The sequence below is a fragment of the Columba livia genome, chromosome 2 (assembly GCF_036013475.1).
Source record: "Columba livia isolate bColLiv1 breed racing homer chromosome 2, bColLiv1.pat.W.v2, whole genome shotgun sequence".
In the NCBI taxonomy this organism is placed as follows: Eukaryota; Metazoa; Chordata; class Aves; order Columbiformes; family Columbidae; genus Columba; species Columba livia.
Window position 1 is genome coordinate 117,213,600 of NC_088603.1, and position 19,348 is coordinate 117,232,947.

Sequence of the window (19,348 nt, forward strand, 5' to 3'; positions counted from 1 at the left end):
CTGCAAATCTGAACTGATGCTGCAAGCATCCATTTACCCGTGACTGAAGAAACTGTTTTGCCATCACAGAACATGTGATGAGATCTTTGACAGTCACCTTCCCCACTTCTGGATAGGCATTTCAGCGCAACAAAACTGTCACATGAAGACTGCTTATTTCAATGGATTTTGGCTTCTGCGGTTGACTGCAAAGACAGCCATGACTGGCAACACATGTTTAATAGACAGGAAGTATAATTACCCAGGAATTTAACTATGAACCTGATGAAAGCCAGAAGATGCGATGTAAAAATTATTTTGGATGGAGAAATTTTGCGAGGTTTTGTTATCACAATAAATGAATTAACGGACATCACAATCTATAGGTGAATAGCTATCTAGAATCTCTTAACCCTATAGCACTGCCAGGGGAAGGATATGAGACCTCACATTTACCAGACCAAGTCCTGCAGGTCAGACATGTGCTGAAACTCTGACCCACCAGTAATATCTTTCTTCTTATGGGCAAAGTACAGACCTAAAAGAATATCTCAATTTTGTCAAAACTTAAAGCAGGTGGAGGTCTCTTGCGAATTATGACCAAGCAATTATTTAGTTCTTAGGTACAAAATATGTTCAAAAATATGCTGAATGTATGAATGTCACTTTATGACCAGATTTTTCTGAGTCTTCTATGGCACATCTATTGCCCAAGGCACACTTGAAAGAACGTGAAAAAACTTTCTATTAATATTATACCTCACAATGAGTCTTATAATTCACTTTAGTGCATGCTTAGCAGAAGACTCAAAGCACAAGCTTCCTTTGCAGTAGAGCTCACCATAATGTTCACTGAAGAGGTTCGGTGATGCCCAAGAGACACCCGCTCTCCTGCTCGCTTAACACATGTTGCTGACCACTGACAGACTGAAGTTTAGCAATATAAATACTAAGTTTGGAATGATTTGCTGCAGACATTGATTGTTGTTTTTGTCCTCTGAATCCACTAGAATTTTATTCTTTGTCCCATGTTATTAAAAAAAAAAAAATAATAAATGCATAGAAAAAAAAGGAAAGTCACTGTTTGCTCCAACAATCTTCCCTTTTTGCCTCTATCTAAAAAGCAGAAATCTAAGGGTAAGTGAACCTTTTGTCTGACAGGCCACACTCAGCTGTTGCGAAGTTACCTGACAAGTTCATGTCTCCTTTATTCCTACATTTGCCAGGTGATTTTCCGTCCCCTATATTAAAATAACTTATAATCTGTATGGAGCTCTGAATACCCAATTTTTCTTTCTGAATCCAATACCACTGCCATTTCTAATGTGGAATGGTCTCTAAGTAAATATTCAAGAGTTAGAGTATTCTTTTAGCTGGAAGATTTCTAAAGGCAATGTTCCTTGCCTCTTGGCACAAAAGCCTCTGAACTAATTGGCAGCTTATGGATGGGCAGCTATACTGGAAGAGTGGCATCTACCACCAGCGTTGCTTTGGGAGGAACACACAGGAATGTCCTTCTCATTTTTGTCTCCTTGTATTACCAGTTTATTCTTCATGTTGACAGGAGACTGGTGCAGCTCCCCAGAAAGATGCTCAGTAGCTTTCCCGTACGGAGTCCTGCCAAGGTTGCTGTATTAGTACACAACGCTTGTTCCTTATAGTTGAGACAGGCTTTAATAGATGTGTTGCCTATGTGAGATCATGAACAGTACTTCTATAGTGACAATATCTACACAAACAGATCATTTGAAAACAAGTCTCACTGAGATATGAATGCTGAAGATATCCTTACGAGCCACACAGTGACTTGTCTGAAACATTGTAAGGGATTTGAATCAAAGGAATTTTACTAGCAAAGCTTATGTTGGTAAATGAGTCACAAAACCTCCCATGTAATGAATCTTAATGGCAAAACTATGCGAACAACTGATTTTCCATACTGTTGGAAGATCTCAAAAACCTTAGAGAAACTCCCTTGATCCTGAGCACTTTCAAAAATAAAACTAAAGACAACGTCAAAGCTGGATGCTTTTGCAATTTGCTTTCCCTTCCCCACCTCCTTGTTTTTTGTTAGTTTGTTTCTGTTGTTTTTCTGTCAGGGTTTGTTTGCTTTTGTGGGATTTTTTGTTTGTTTTAGACACAGATGGTAAAAAGGAAGTGTTTATAGAAGGCTTCAGGGTGGTGAAATCCTCATTTTTCCCCTAGGAAATTTCAACCAAGTTTTCTTTTTGATTTTCAGACTGTGAAAATTGAAGAAGGTCCTCTTTTTTTTTTTTGTTTAATTCTATATGCCCATGATGACAGGATGTCTCTGCATCAGAGGCTTTGTTCTCCCCAGCTGAGGCTTCTTTTCCTTAGGAAACCGAGTTGAAGAAACACAACTTGCTGCTGTGTCACCCAAACTATGACTGGTCACCTTTTCCACTGCTTTTTTTTTTTTTTCCTAAAAGGAGGCAGCAGTCAGGGAAGGCAGAAAGAACCAACTGTGCCACCAACTTCTACTTACTTCCAGTTTCATTGCGAACCGTCTGCTTCCACTGAATTTGGCAGCTGATAATATTTGCTCAAAGTTTATTGTCTGCTTTCCAAGAATACAGCAAGAAGTGTTGACTACTAAGTACTAGGCATGACAGTCTTTAAAGAAAATTGCAGGGAGGCAGCAAATATGAAAAATGATGCCAGAAAGTATCTACTAATGAACATGAACTTCTCATATTTAATTTCTTTAGATGGTCCTTTGGTGAACCTGTAATACCAGACAGGATCTGTTTCACCAAAATCAGCAGGAGAAATGTTTACAGAGCAGTGAAGTCCAGCTCACAACTTTAATTCAGGATTCCTATTAGCTTCCTGCTCAATCTATGAAGGCTATACTTTGCAAAGGATAACAAACTTTGTTGTGATTTAGACAACTGCTCTGATTTTTAGAAAGCAGGAGCTGTTTGAAAAGATAAAACAGTGTTTGTACACATTATGAGGATTTTTTCCATAATGTGAGTTTAACAGAACCAAAGCCTTTTTCCCAGTCAACTATTTTCTGTCGATTTTGTGTTCTACGTTTGCTTTACTCACTCCACTTGTCCCCAAGGCTTGCCGTACTTTTTCTTCAAGTACAAATCCAAACAATTACACTGTCTCAGCTCTGTTCCATTTACTGCTCAGCAGTTACAGAGTCAGAACCTCTGTATTCTTCTCCCATAAGGAGAAAATTATAGTGACTCCAGGCCACAACGTGCCTTCAAAGACCCTCTCCTTTCTATCTCCTCTCTCCACATGAAGGGGATGCACATCAGGCGAAGAGTGAATAGAGAAGCCTCAGATAGGACACACAGGCAGTCAAGACAGGTGTGTGTGATGCTCACTGTCATTCTACAGCACACTCCATTTGTAAAACATATATAATTCATACCAAGAGGACTTTGTTTGAGAGGGAACTTCCTTATGCAGAAGACTCTGCACCACGTGTGACCTACGTTCTCCCTGACAGGACAGTCCTGGATTGTGCTGCCAAAGCATGAGCAAGAACAGCACAGGACCTCATGGGAGTCAGCTCCATTCTTTCAGGATTTGTAAGGAGCTGCACAGACAGTTGCAGGTGGTGGAAGTGGGAATTTTTGCTTAAGTACAGCATTTGAGGAAGAAGCTCCCATTTTTCCAGGCTCTTCGCCCTCAGTTTGAGCAGCTTAGTAATATTATCTTTTTTAACTTAATTTTCCCTCTAGAACAAGGTGCCTTGAAATCCAGTGGAAGATTTCCCCTCTTGGAAAAAGAGTTTGGACAAGCAGATGCAGATACTTAAAGCTGCTTCAAGTGGTAGAAGAGGCAGGGTGACAGAAAGCCAAGGAGCAGCACAGCCCAACCAGCCACAGCAGCCTCCGGAAGCCCAAGCTGAGAGGTCTGGAGCAGTCAGCATTGGTGTGGGTGAGGAAGGGAGCCTGGTGGAAAGAGGCACCAAGGGGCCAGGGGCCATGGCAGCAGAGGATTCAAGAGAAGGAACAGGTGGAAGGTGAAGCCCAGCTAGGCTGGATCTCGGGAAGAGCCCTATCTGGCAGAGTGGCCCGGGAGCAAGGAGGAGCCTGTGAGGCAGGCTGGTAAGGGAAAATGAGTTATTTTGGACAACCAAAAGGCTTTGAAGTAGGGGATTTTGAGGAACTGAAGCTCTGGAGAAAAGGAGGGCAGGAGGTGGGGAAGGTGCTGGAGGTACTGGGACCATGTGTCACCTAAGGACATAAATCAGGAGGGGCTGGCAGTTTACAAAGGAGATTATCCCAACTAGTACCCCTGACCAGGACACTGGCTGGCAGGGGAAGAGAAGTACCTGTACATGGTACTTGGCATCCCTTCTTCATCTACAGCTGTTGGAAAGATGGTTGCCCATAAGAAAGGCCACTAAATGCCCTCCATAAATTATGTTTGTTCTAACAAGTACTATAACTGTGACAAGAAACTGGCTATGACCTGTGCCACCGCAGCCCTCAAGGGTTTTACCAGCCAGGATGTACGTGTCTCTTTAAGGAGGCTCCCAAGGAGTGTCCTGACCCACAGCAGTCCTTTTAGGAGAAGAGTGCTGCCTCTGACCCTAACCTGAGCTCCAAGCCTTCCTCTCTCTTGGATACTCAACATTTCTCCACTTACACTTCAGCACTAGCCTGTCTCTAGAGGCAAATGAATGCACATAAGGCAAGCAAGGCAAGTAGGTGAGACTAACCAGGATTAAACTGACTACAGGTCTGTGGTTCACTTCCCCACAGCCTCTAATGTGTCAGTCTTCCTTCTGCAGCTCAGCTGAGGGAGTCCTGGCACAGGTACAATTTCCTCATATTAATTCAGGCACATAATACGCGATCCAAAGCCCACTAAAATAAACTGGAGCCTCACATTCACTTCATCCACACCATAATGCAAATGTTAATAATTAATTCACATACATTTTAAGGTATGATTTTTATCCGAATGTTAATCTGGGGTCTGAAATATTTCTCACTTGCAATTAACCATGAGTACAAGTATTAGTTAAAAATACAAATATTGGTGTCAGGATCACAAAGGGATAGGCAAGCAGCTGTCAGCAGAACACACAACAATGTACTTCAGTGAAAAACAAGCAAATTTTTACAACCATCAAACGTGCCCTACTGACATCCTACAGAAATCTCAGTAGGAAAAACAACTCAAATCTAACTACAGTCTGATAGATTTGGAGACAAATAGTGCATTTAAGAAGCAAACTGTTTAATTGCCAAGGATTCTTCAAATTTTTAATCTCCTCTGTATACGTCTGTTATATAATATATAACATTTAATATATAATCTCCTCTGTTATATGTCTTCCACACAAATACTAGCATCTCACACTGTTCAGCACTTTACATTTTCCTTCTTCAACAGTTCCCACCTTCCTACCAAATGAAAACGGGTCATATCATCTTCATCACTTGTCACTGTTTAATTTACTGTCATTTTCACCAATATTATGTAACACTAAACAGCGTGGATGACACCCTCTCTTCCCTGAAATTAAAGAAAAATAAAACCCCCTAGAATTAATTTCAGCAAGACTAGAATTTGCACTTCTAATCTCCCCAAGGTCTAATAGTCCAGGGAACAAAAGTATAGAAAAACAGCTGGGTTTGTGAATGCTTGGACTTTACTGAACCCAGGAAACAGCACAGTCAGGCTTAGCCTTCTTATCTCTTTGTCTTTTTATTTTCCTTTTTTCTCTCTTTTTTTTTTTAATTCCATATTTCCTGCCCACGACTTACTGAATTTCAGTTCAGTTCCTCAATCCCCATCCATTTTTCCTCCCCCACATCTGAAATAGCTTTACCAGAAACTGAAATACTCAGCTGTTATTGACAACAGATGCTGCCTCTGCTAAGAACGAGGGTTTTTTTCTTTTGCTTCATTCCCTCTCTTATCTGCCAAGGTCTTTTTTTGTTCTGCTTGTCTCCTTTCCTATGTAGTATCCTATTCTTTCACTTTTTTCCCTTCAAAAGTGCTCTTCTCTCCCCTTTTCACTCATTTGTACTTCCTTGCTTCCGCTACTTATGTCCTGTTTCTCCCCTGGGCTACCTCAATTTCTTTCTTTCTCTGCATTCTCCTCTCCCCTTTCCTCACTCCCCTCTGCCTTCAGGTACCTGATGCAGCTGTACAGACATCTACCTGCTGCTCTGCCAGCAAACCAGCCCACACGCCCATGGATGTTTAGCAGAGCTGCATGTGTCCTGCAGCCGACAAACAACTCCCAGGCTGTAAGGGGCTGCTTCTCCGCACCCAGCCTATCTTCGCATCTCTGTCTGGAACAGAAGCCATTGTAAATAGTTGCAGGTAAGCGGAACCATAAAATCACAGGAATGTTCTATTAAAAAGCCACAATATTTAGGTTAAAACATTTAATAATAAGTCCTGTGATTTAAATACTTTTCCATAATGCTCCGGTCTCTGTCTACAGCTATATTGTGCATCAGTACAAGCAAAATTAAAGTTAAAAGCTCAGCGTCTCATAGGAGTGATGTGTTTTTAACCATTTTCATTGCTGCAAGTAAACATGGAAGCAGTAATAATTCTCACTAGCTCACTCATCTTTAAAAGTGAAATTCTTTCCAGCAACATGGTGATGCTCTAACCCAGACTTTTTTAAAAATTGAAAACACATACCATGTATTGCATAAAATATATTATATTACCAATAAAGCACAGAGGCATTTCATTCAACTCAATACTCTGGTGAAGTCTCGAGAGTCAAATAAATAACTGGAAGATGAACGCTTCTCTATCTAAATGCATTTTCTTCCCAGAAGGACAGAAAACATGACACAGCACAGAGTTACCTGTGTCTCTTAGGGACATACAAACGTCACTTAAGCCTGGTGTTCATGGTCACCGTAATGGGCCTGATTCAGTCCATGCTGAAATCAACTGGGATTTTTCTTACTGATGGCAAAACTGACTGTGCCTCAAGAGGCTTTAACAGCAGCTTGTGTGCTGACGCCCTACTGTAGGTGAGGATCACAGAGGCCAGAAAGCTCCAGCATTAACGTCAAAAAGGGAGATCAAAGTCAACAGATTTACTAACTTGCTTAGAATTGAGCACCTGATTGAATGCCAGATCAGAGCCAAAAAACCCACCCCCTTGGTAAAGTCCTGAGCCTCCGAGTGCACAGCAAGGTTCACAAGTCAGGAACATCATTCCTCAACTTTTAAAATGATGATTGTTTAGTTGCTGCACTTGGAAAAATAATTTTGCAAAAATGCAGGAGGGAGTTCAAGTGTTACCTTCTTTCGGGAAATTTCATGGGAAAAAAAAATCTGCTCTCCCTGGAGGTAAATAGTGTTTTTCACTGTGGCACAAAAGACAACCTGGGTGCCTTCTAGCCCCAGCATCACTTGTGCTGTAGGACCTGCATTTGTAGCACAAACTTTATAAATAACTCCATTCACAGTGTGCAGACTGGCTCTTAAGATCCAAAATTGCTTTCCTCCAGCCCTGACAAGAACAAAAACTTGTGTTCGTTGCAAAAGTGAGCACATGTGATTTACCACATAAAAAATAAGCTTAAAGAAAGAATCAGTGCTATTTTTACAGTTACATTTCAAAGGAGAATCGCCATATTTCGAGCTTCCCATTACACTCGTTTTGTTAAAAGAAATATATATAGCCCAAATTCCAAAGTACTCCAAAGTGGCATATGGATATGTACGTACCTATGAGTTCACACTTTAAGTAGTGTGTTACAAAAATACATTTTTGTTTTAAAAATGCAGAAAAATTATTGGCAAGTTCTAATTCTGAGTGCAATTCTCCTTATTTCTTCAGTAAGCAGATGGCTATGGCACTGTGCTGCTTGTATTTCTCACTGGCCCATACTGTACTGTGCAGTATACGTTACACAGCACAGGAGGAATAGTTAGTCTCTTTCTAAAGACATGTGAATCACTGGTGAATGACCTTTCATTAAACTTTAAATTCCAAATTACCAAGGTCACCATTGCTCACATAAAAAGTAATCAAAGTTTTAAAGTCCTTTTCTGTCTAATATTTTTTCTCTATTTGCACATGTACTTAACTGTTAGTTACTTTTAAGATTTCCTTCTGTAACTTAAGAAACTCTCTGAGTGACACCTGTCACTGCAGCTTTAAAGAAACTATGAGTAATAGGAAGGACAAGTCTGGGAATCTCTATAGCGCTAGGTATGTTTATTTTGTTTCTTCATTCATGTTTAAGAAGGCACTTAGGTAGCCTGATGAAATCTTAAAACTATTAAGATTCAAAGACCAGCCTTTGTGACCTTCAGAAATTCCCAGGAGTATCATTCAAGACCCAAAATGAAAATATACCAATTGTATTCTCTATCACAGAGCATTTCAACATCTCCAATGTTAACATTTTTAGTAAGTTCTAATGCCTGCTTATAAACAAAAAAACTCTAAATAGTTTTGGTCCAATTTCACCACCACCGTAGAGCCCAATCAAGAAAAGCTAGTTATGATACTGTCATTAAACACACATTAAAGTTGAGAGTGACAGTACGTTTTCTTCCACTACTGTCAGGGGTCTCTGAAATACCACTCTCTTCACAGACACACAAACCTATTACAAACAAAAAACGTGCTGATTGTGATACGTGGAGTACCCTGTAAGTCATTAAGTAAGCGCAACTTAGAATCTAATCTAGGTCTACTAAAATTGTGTCCCTTTTGTGTACAGTCCTGCTCACAGGGAGAGGCAGCTCCCAGCACCAGGGGTATCAGATTCTAGCAGCATCCATGACACTTGTAAGCATTCAGTGGTCAGAACACCACTACATATCCTTCAAATGACATGGACCAGTGAAGCTGGAAGGTATCTTCACTGAACCAAGCCGGCTGGTATCTCAGCAATCCACCAGGACACGAGCCCCGGCATGCCCCCGTCAGCGTGCAGAATCGCCACTGAGAAGGAGGTGGTGGGGTTTGCATTTTTGAGAGTCAACAGTTTTGAATATTGAAATGCAAAGGGTACGGATCAGCTGCAACAACAGCGTCTGAAAAATACACTGCAAAACGCCGCTATTTGTCCTTTACTGTAGGATTTCGGAGTGAGAGTCGGTTAGACAGCAAGGTGATAAGCACAACAAAACACTAACAGAGCGCTAGCCAGAGATAATAAAAGAAGGCACAGCATTTTCAAAGTTAAATCATCGGGGTACCTATTACATGAAGATACAAAGAATACATTAATGCTAACAGAGCGTATTATATAAAATATATAATAACGTACTAGTTTTTCTTCCTCCTAAGTCATTAATAATATGGACCTATTAGTTAAAAAGCTGAATTATACAAAGTGTGCTTTGATTTCTACGCTACTGTGCCACTGTACTTGAAAGATGGTATTATCTTTCAATTTTTGAATGAAATGAAGTATAAACGTATTTTAAAAGACAAAAAAATAAATACCCCCTTCAGTTAGGGTATATTTACTGCTCATTAAACTACACACTGTGCTTTCACTTTCTACTACCAACCTCATATTGTCAATCTCTGACATCATGATTCATTACCTTATTAAATGAGAATAACTGGCATGTCGTAGATATAAGGGCTATGAAGTCACAGGTTTCCATGCACGCTACAGACATCACCCAAATACCAGGTATACCAGGAAACGCACAAATAATGTGGCTATTTAGGAAAATAACTAATTAGGTTTAGGACTTGAATATCAGAGCTTAAAACAACCTGAAGATGTAACTCCTTGTTACAAGTAACATCGCGGGAAAGTAAATAAATAAATATGGCCTACAATAAATAATTATTATACAGAACAGGTTGCTAGGGCCCGGGGTCCCTCTTGCTCGCGTCTTAGCCCCACGGACCAGGCACGACGGCTGAGGGAGCTGCGATCGCCGCCAGCCCGCCAGGAGGCCGGAGAGCCGGGCGGGCACGGCCTCCCCGCCCGGGCTCCCGAGGGGCCCACGCCCTGGGAGGCCCCCGCCGCCGCCCACCTCGCCGGCCGCCTCCGAGGAGGCCTCTCGGCCCCGTACGCGGCCTCCGGCCCCGCCGCTGCCCTGCCGTGGGTCCGGCCCTTAGCGCCGCCTGTGCGCCCCGGGCCGGCTCTCCGCGCCACGAAGGGCCAGCGGCCGGCCAGGCGCTGCGCGGCGCCAACCGCCACCCCCCCCCGCCCCCGGCCGCAGCGGCCCCGCCAGGCTGAGGGGAGGGGACGAAAAGTTTGGCGGTGCTGGGGGCGGGCAGATCGGCACCGCCGCCCCCCTCCAGCCGCTGCCGCGGGCGGGCTTCTGCCGCCCGGCCCGGCCGCAGCCGCCGCGCCGCTCCCTGCGCCGCCGGACGGCGCCCGGCCCGGCCCGGCCCGGCCCGGCCCGGCCCCCGCGGGGTCCCTGCCCGCCGCTGCCTCGGCCCCGCGCCCTGCGGGGGCTCCCCGCTCCCCCGGCCTCCCGCGGCCAGGAGCCGCCGAGGGGACGCCTGTGAGGAAAGGTCCCCCCTCCCCGCCGCCCCCCTCACCTGCTGGCCAGGCTCTGCCGGCAGTGCTGCCTGAAGGGCATCAGGTGGTAGTTCATGGCGTCCAGCAGCAGCTTCTGGCAGACGGGGTCGGTGCGCATGAAATCCACCGACTGGACCCGCTCCACCAGCTCCGGCGCCGGGATGAGAGCGAAGCGAAGGCGCTTCATCAGGTCCGGGGCATACTGCATGCGGGTCTCCCGGTCGTGCTCCAGCCAGAGCACGGACATCTGGAAGAGCGCCAGCTCCGACTCGACGGGGGGGGGCAGCGAGTCGAGCAGGGCGCGCATCTCCTCGAAGTTGAGCAGCAGCACGTCCTCCACCAGGTACTTGTTGGCCAGCTTCTTGGTCTCCTCCAGGCCGTGCAGGGCGGCGATCTTGCACACCTGCTTGTAGTTCTGCACCGAGATCTGGTCGTTGAGGAACTGCACGCACAGCTTGGTGACCTGCGGGATGTGCAGGATCTTGCTGACCGACAGCACCTCTTCCACCGTGTCCAGCGAGAGGGTCACGTTGGCCGTGTACAGGTACTCCAGCACCAGCCGCAGCCCGATGGACGAGCAGCCCTGCAGCACCAGGTTGTTGATGGCCCGCGGGCTGGCCAGCAGTTTGTCCTCCGGGGAGGAAGACGGGGTGCCTGGCTCCTCCTGCGGCTGCGGCGGCGGCGGCTCCTTCGGCGGGCCCCCCAGCCCGTCCTGGCCGCCGGGTCCCAGCCCCAGGGCGTGGGGGTGCCCGCCGCTCCCGCCGCCGCTGGAGAAGAGGGATCGGAAGTACTGGGAGCAGGAGGCCAACACGGCCTTGTGGCAGTGGAACTGCTGGCCCTGGGCCGTCAGGGTCACGTCGCAGAAGAGCTGCTTCCTCCAGAGCAGGTTGAGGCCGTGCAGCAGGTTGTCGCTGTGGCTGGGGTCGAAGGTGGAGGTCCTGTCCCCGGATCTGGACATGGCGAGCGGCCTCCGACACACCTGCCTTTTAAACCCTCCTCCAACCTGGGCAGAGGGGTGGGGAGGAGAGCGGGGTGGGGGGACACACGGGACGACACATCAATAAACACAGAGCTTTAGAGGCCCGGAGGGTGCATCCCGGCCGTGTACGCACGGGTGGCGGGGGGGAGCGGCCGAGGGACGGGCTCCCCTCTGCCCGCCGAGCCGCTCCCCCCCGGCCCGGGTACGGACGGGCTCGCTTGGAGGAGCCGCAACTTGGGAGGGCTGGAGATTTTTTTTCTTTCTTTCTTTTTTTTTCCACCCCCGTCCCCCTCTCCTCGTCTTTTCCCCCACACACACTCACATGCACACACTCAACCCCTTTCTCCTCCCTCCTCGGTGCACACCGGTTTGCTTTTCAGGGGAGGAGCGAGGAAACTGGGGACTTTTTCAGAGCTGAGCCGCCCCCCCCCATACAAAAAAAAAACCAAAAACAACAAACCAAAACCCGCACCAACCACCCAAACAATCGAACACACAGGAAGTAAGATCTCCTCCCTCCCCACACCCCCAAACTCCGCGATGCCCAGAGAAACTACCAAGTGACTGAAACTCTGCCCGGGAGGCGAACAGCCCTGCCCGCCGCCAGCCCCCGACCCCGCTGGACGCTTTGGCAACTCGGCGGTGCCGGGACCTGCTTCCTCTCCGGGGCCGGGGGGCGGCGTGCCCGGACCCGGGGAACCGGCGCTGGCCGGCACCGAAGTTGAGCCCCGCTCCTGGACTCACTATGGGGTGGGGTGCAATACTTCGCACCCCGGAGGAGGAGAAGGGGGGGGGGTAGAGGGGTGGAAGCGTCAGCCCCGGGCCCGGCGAGGGGCCGCCGCTGCTGTCCTGCCTGTCTCGCTTCTCCTCGCAGCAGACGGCGCCGCTGCCGTAACTCCGGTAACTACGTGAAGTTCATGTTGGGGGAAGGACGGGGGAGGCGGGCGGGGGCGGCGGGGAGCAGGGCCCTGCCCGGCGGCCCCGGTCCGGCCGGGCCCCGCCGCGCCTCCCCTGCCTCGGCCCCGTGCCCGGCCCGGGGAGGGGGTTCGGCGGGGTAGCCTCGAGCTGCGGCCGCACCTACGGGGACTGCGCAGCCACCGACCCGCGCTGGTCGCATCTCGCCCCGCGGAGCGCCGCCGCCACCGCTCTTCCTCCTCCTCAGCGGGATCCCGCCGAGATCTGCTCCTGCCATTGCAACGCGCTCAGTCACTCCTCGCCAGCTCTGGGCTTCCTCTGCCTCCTTTCACCCCCCCCCCAGCCCGATTTATCGACACAGTGAGGGGCTCCCTCCAGCCGCTTCCCCTGCCCCGGCGCGGCTCAGCCCCGCTCCGCGCCCCGCCGCCGGCAACAGAAACCTCCCGGAGCCTCTCCCTTTAAGTGGACCCGGTCAATCCCCCCTCCCCACCGCACACACACATACATACATGCACACACACACACGCACATACACACACACTCTCCTCCTCTTTCTCCCTCCCCTTCTTTCTTCCTCGTTTTGCCCATTTCTTGCAATCGGAGTTTATTCTGCAAACGCGTTCGTTACACAACTGCCCCCCCCCTCCCCCCGCACACACTTCCAGCGCACACACAGACACCCCTTTCCTCTCCCCCAACAACAAACAAATCAGGAGACACAAGAAAATGCACAGAGACGGTTAGACACAAGGCCAGAAACTTACCTGCTCCACAACCAGCTGCCAAAGTAAAGGTTCACTTAAGCTCCCCCCCAAAAAAATCAATTGTCCTTCCTTTTTAAAGGTTTGCTCGCTCCTTCCAAAAAAAAAAAAAAAAAAAAAAAAGGGAGAGAAAAGAAAGAAAGAAAAAAAAACCTTCTGGTTCCCAACTCGGAGCAGTCACTCTTTACAATTTATTTTGTCGTACATCATTTGATCACCATGAATTAGCAACAGCAAGAAAATGTACGAGAGAGAGAGAAGGAGAGAGAGAGAAAGAGAGAGAGAGAGAGAGCACAGAGCTTTCTGCAAGAGAAGAAGAAGAAAAAATGTACGTGTGACAAATTATGCTACCAAGAAACAACACATCATTATCCTTGGGCCTGGGGCTCAGTGAGTCGTAACGAGAGTAATAGGAAATCCACGGTTGGGGAGAGAAACGGTCGTGCATGGCCAGTGGAGAGAGACCATACAGGGGGATGGATGCTGGAGAGACTCGCAAAATTATGGCTCAAGGCTATTGTAAAAATTGTCGAGCGTAAATGACTGCGATTTCAAACATCTTTGGAAGAAAGAAGGGGAAAAAGCGAGCCCCCCCCCACCCCTCCTCTCTGCCTCCCTCCCTCTCGCTCTCCCTCTCTCTTCTCTCTCTCTATAAAGAACCGTCAAGTTTTAGTGCGCATTGCTAATTAGTCAATTTCTCTCTGCCTTCACAGGCTGGCGACTTTGCTGCTGAGCTGAAACTGCTAATTTCTGTGACCAGCTTTTTTCTTAGCTGTGATCTGGATGAATGAGTAGCTGTCTCACAGAGATGACAAAAATAAACTCTAATCCCCCCAAAAATTTCCACTACATCTTTCTCATGCATAGATTTATGATCTTCAAGCACCCTGTGCAATATGCAAACTTTTTGTGTGCGAGTGTGTGTGTGTTGCTGGGGGGGTGGGGGTAAGTCTGTTGTATTCAGGTTGCACAGTATTTGTTTTGTGTCTCTACTCTCCCCCTGCACCCCAGATGTGATGGAAATAATGTCTGATTTCAGTACCCGATATATTGTCACCCCCACCCCACCCGCCTTGTATTTATATTATTGCATTGACAGGATACATCCTCCTTTCTTGCAAGTATGATGAGGCTGGAGGGGTGGAAGGGAGAGAAAGAAAGTGAGGCTACTAAATGGTGTTAGTGGTAAAACGTTCCCTTTACATTTGTTCCCCTGCACTGTTCAAGATTTATGATCTTGTTTGAAGGCATATTTTCTCTATCGTTTTGTCTGGTTAGACAACCGTCTCTGAACTTCACTGTCAGCTCTTCAACAGATAAGGGTTCAGAAGTCACTTTTTTTTTTTTTTTTTTTTTTATTGGGAGATTAGCATATTGTCAGATTTGTCTTTTGGTTTCAAGACTTTGCAATGCAGAAACCTGAATCAAATGGCAGAAAAGCAGCTGCTATTTCACAAACATAACCTTTCAACTTTTTGCCATAGCTGATAGCCTAGTAACGTGCACAGCACAGCCCACGGGTTGGGGCTTTGTTTTGGTTTTTGCTCCTTTACAGTTGTAAGAAGTAGAGGGAATTCTCATTGTAGGCATTTAGGGCTTTTTCTTTCCACCAAGGGGCATTTTGGTAGAGGACATGTTCTCCACACTTTACCTCATGATATATTGCACTCTCACATTTATAGCTCTGTTCCTCTGTTGTCAAACCTCCAATTGTCAAAAAAAACCCCCACACAACCAAAACCAAAACAACCAACCAACCAAAAAACCAAAACCACCAAAACAAACAAACCACCCCAAACAAAACAAAACAAACTAACAAAAGAAAAAGAAAAAAAGAAAATGAAAAAAAAAAAGGTGGAATGGATGCCCTTGAATGAAATGTGCATGAAAGGAGACTGGAATGAGCGCTTAGAGAAAGTTGTACCTGATGTGAAAGCCACGAGCCCCTTCCCCTTTCCCGGATAATACTCTGGCTCCCGTTAATTAAAATACACATGAGGAGCAGACTTTGAATGCCAGGTCTCATGGTCTTTCCCTTTGACTTGGCCAAGGATGCCAATGCATTTACAGAGCTGGAGACAGATTGCTCAGGAATGCAAAGGGCTGGAACTGAAAGGCATCAAGGCAGGTTTTGCTTTCATTTATTTTCTGGTGACCTTAAAAAAGAAGTTCTGCCATACCTCTCTGTTTTTCCTCACCAGATAGCTCCCTTACTCCTCTCTTTGACATCAATTATTTCTGCAAGAAATTTCCTAGAGAAATTAGGCGGCTGTTGTTTTAAGGCATGGTATTCTTCCCAAATTAATTACACCATCATATATGCTGCTTCTAAAACCCTTTGCTTTGCTTCTCTTGTCCCGCTCCTTCCTTCCAGTTTACTCTGTTTGCCATCCAGATTTTGACCCTGTTCAAGTGAAGAGAAACATGAATTATAAGACACCTCCATTTCTATAGTAGCTGGTATCTTCAGTGATGCGAGTTGTCTCCCAACTGTAGTAGATGGGAAGAAAAATTTTTATATCATGCTTGTGCTGTTGAACTTTTCTGCTGTAATAGCTGTAAATAGTCTTCACGGGGTTTTGTATCAGTTTTCACTGAGTGATGTGTCACACACTCCTGTACCATTGTAAACTGCCAAAATAGGTCTGTGCCAATGTGTAGCAAGTTTCTGGGACTAGCATACTGGTATGTTTTCCTCATTAATGAAAACAAGACTTGGTTAATTTGTATTTAACTTTGGTACACTAACACAAGTTGAAATAAAGTTCACTCTTATGTCTATGATTTGTGGTCACTTACGAATTACAATTGACAAATATTGCTAAAGGTCGTGGGTATGGTGTTTTCTAAATGGGTTTGAGTGCTTTTGAAAGGAGAGTTCAAAGTTTGTAACTCTCTTGGGTGCTTTTCAAAATTTTACACCTTTTCATCTGCAAAGTGGAAAATTTAAGTTCGCTGCTTAAAGGTGGCATCTGTCAGCAGAAAAATGCCGTGTGTTTTCTTTCTTTTGCAGTTACTTCCAGATCTGCACCGTGTAAAATTGTCCATTTTTTTCCTTTGGAGCGAAACTAGATGTACTGGCCACTTGGCTTAAGCAGGGACTTTGTGTCTCTAGCTTATAAGCCTAAAACCATCACAGACTTGCCATTGAGAGCAGCAAGCATCTCCCATGAGGCACTGAACACATACTAACTACTGAGCCTTCCCAACTGTAGCTTTAGGGCTCTGTCCCTAAGCAGCATTTCTGAAGAACAGCAGGCAGTGCCCCATGTTTTCATCTTTTCAAAGCCAGAGGTTGGTAGATGTTGTGCTTTTACTGGTCTTCCCTTAGCTCATCTCTTCGCTGCCATGCAGACTTCTCAACTTACTGAAGCCTCATTGCAGAGACTTGTAGTAGGGGTGTCAATACTGCAGAAGAAACTGAATCACATCTTGCAATTAAAGGAAGAGATCCTCATGCAGAGGAGATCATCAAGAAGGCATAAGGCATTGTCATTAAAATCCCAAGGAACAAACTCAGTAAATAAGCAAGGTAAACACTTTTCACTAAGAGTAATTATATAAAAATGAGAAATTTAGAACCCTTTCCTTATCTGTGCTTGTAATATTAAATGTATCTCTGCAAAACTGATGTTTTGTGGGGGATTTTTTGCAGTTTTTGTTATTGCAATATACACTGGTATCTTGGCACAGCTCAGAAATCAAGTTACATGCAGAGTGTCTTAATTATTAAGAACAAAAATAAGTGCCAGTTCTGAACACCTTTGTCATTGACACTGTTGTCAGAAACAGGACTTCAGCTGGCTCCACTGTTTTTGGGCACTGAAATTGCCTTTTTTGTGATATTCTCTGGCTTGTTGAATTCTCTCAGCAGTCTGCATTTCTGCCACTGTTGCATTTCAAATGGTAAAACAGACATGACAGCATTCACCAGAGCCACCAGTACGTGGATGGGATCTCTCACCACAGAAAAGGGAAATTCTCTTGGGGACCTTCCAGAGACATAAAGACTGTGTCGGTTTTGTTGGGCAACATGCCATACTAGTTGTTAGGACAGATCTGAGCACATAGGTCCCTTTCATAGTACAAGTACTATACAAATAGATGAGTAACAGCAGTATTGGCTGTCACTGACAACATTGCTACTCATGCTAAATATTGTATAATCCACCTGAAGTTTCTGACATAGAAGTTTGTAAGCTTGCACTTCTGAAGGTAGACCTGGCATCACAGCACTGTTCCTGGAGTACAGATTAACTCCTCACTTCAACCATGTCAGGTACTGTCAGCCTAGGAGCAGAGCAGTAGTGGAAGATTTCGGGAGATTGTGTTGATGGTTGTTAGAAGGCTCATGAATCTGGACATCTGGATTCCTACCACTGACACACAGGGATTGTACCTACCCTGGTTTGCACACTTTGGGGTTAAGGCCTGGGAACCATGCAAACCTCGCAGGTGCCTTCTTGTTTCCTGAGGAGGTCTTTTCCGTGGGAACTGAGGAGATGTGAGGCATCACAAGGAGCTGGGAGGGAGAGAGATCTGAAAACAGAAGTTATCTTGGGTCTAGTAATGTAGATGTAACAACCTTGACCCAGGTGCATCCTTAAATCTCTTTGTGCTTCAGTTAACAAATGCTAAAAAGGGTTTTCATTAGTGCAGTCCAAGGCTCTCCCAGCTTGAGGTCCCTCGGCCCTGCTGAGCACATCTGCCCAGCTCCACCCCCAGCTGGGCATTTTTGAATGTTCACTATTACACTTGCTATGCCAGTGGCTGCTGCAACCATGAGGCTCTAGAGACTGGTACAACTGGCCCCAAAGGTGTCCCTGTGCTGTGTCCTGGTTAATCCGTGCTTGCCTAGTGCTTTGAGGTTCCTCCAGGAATACTGACTGTTTTTACTTATACACACAGATCTATGGTGAAGTATTGTTTATATGCCTCAATGTATGCAGAGCAACATTTCTTCTGTAACAAGGAGCATGATACCATTATGTATTCACAGTTTTGCTCTGCTTCCCCAAATCTTTGGTGAGAGTGGACTGGAAACTGCTAAATAGGATCCTAAATGAGTAAACCTAAGAACACTGAAAGACAAACTGTTATTCCTCCTCTCTCAGTCCCCAAAAAGGCAACAGGGTAAACTACAGAAAAAATAAAAGTCATTTGATGCTGTGCAATCAAGATGACATGAAAAAAGTTCATAGAAGATCAGTAGCTTCTGAAAAATCAGAATGTAAGATATTGCGTCTGAAAGAGTTATTAAAATAACTTGGGGGGGGGGCAGAACTCAGAACTGTTAAAAGAAGCAGCTAAGCTTGGGGAAATTGCAATCTAAAAGCAAGGTGGATTAAGCAAATCCTTCTGTATGGAACCATGCTACAACTAGGAACCCTCTAACCATCACTCGGAAAAGCTTACGCTCTGGGACTCGATTTTCAGACACATAATATGAGCTTTAGTGATTGTGTCTGCACTATACTCCCAAATAAGGGATACTCTCTTGTGCTTAAGTCCATTTCTGTTCAGGAAAGCATTTAAGCATTTCTTAAAGCATATTCTTGAGACGTCTCTTGAAAGGGGACGCTTTCCTGACATGGGACATGTGTCTGCATTCACCATTCAGTTTGACTGAATTTTCCCAGCCTGATACACACAGGACTCATTGCAAAACCAGGAGGAGGACATGTTGGTGGTGAGTGGCACCACAATTGCTCCAAACTGATAGTCAGGCTTTGTAAAGAAGCCATCCTCAAGTGGGACAGTGCTCCATACCAGTTGCTTGGTTTTTTGATGTAAGACTTAGAGACACATGGGGCAAAGGGTAAGCTTCAGAGCAAGAGGAACTCGCAGGATGGCAGTGGCTAGGTTTAGAGTACATTTTTGTACTGAAGTAATACATAATCCATAGGTTGAACGTGGCTCTCACAATCCCCAAGTGAGCACTAACAGTTTTTAAGGGAGAGAAGAGTTATGAAAATTTTTTAATTCCCTTTCAGGCAAAGTCTGCTGACAAAGACTTTTGTTCTGCATCACATCTAAGTGCTCTAGGGACAGAAATCTTTCCCATAGTGTTCCATTTCAACTGCCCCAAGTCTGTCTTCTCCCTTTGGATGTAGCAGAGAGGAGTCATTGGATGTCAACTCCCTTGTGAGAAATAGTGATTTTAAATAAAATGTAGTGTTAAATTTGACTACCAAGATACTTATCATTAATATAATTTGGGTGTCATAAGTTAA

General features: G+C 45.8%; 1 protein-coding gene across 5 annotated transcripts in view; it reads right to left on the reverse strand.

Annotated features, from left to right (window-relative positions):
* Positions 1–13,692, reverse strand: part of KLHL14 (kelch like family member 14) — a 67,441-nt gene extending 53,749 nt beyond the window's left edge. The window contains exons 1-2 of one of the 5 annotated variants that reach the window (XM_065053426.1): positions 13,119–13,692; positions 10,481–11,463 (exon numbers count right to left, since the gene is read on the reverse strand). In XM_065053426.1, the coding sequence (XP_064909498.1) occupies positions 10,481–11,418 (938 nt within the window). In that variant the 5' untranslated portion in view covers positions 11,419–11,463; positions 13,119–13,692. Of the gene's footprint in view, positions 1–10,480; positions 12,781–13,118 lie in introns of those variants that run through there. The other 4 variants (XM_065053425.1, XM_065053424.1, XM_065053423.1 and 1 more) reach the window with 4 other exon arrangements.
* Between the last annotated feature and the right edge of the window lie 5,656 nt (positions 13,693–19,348).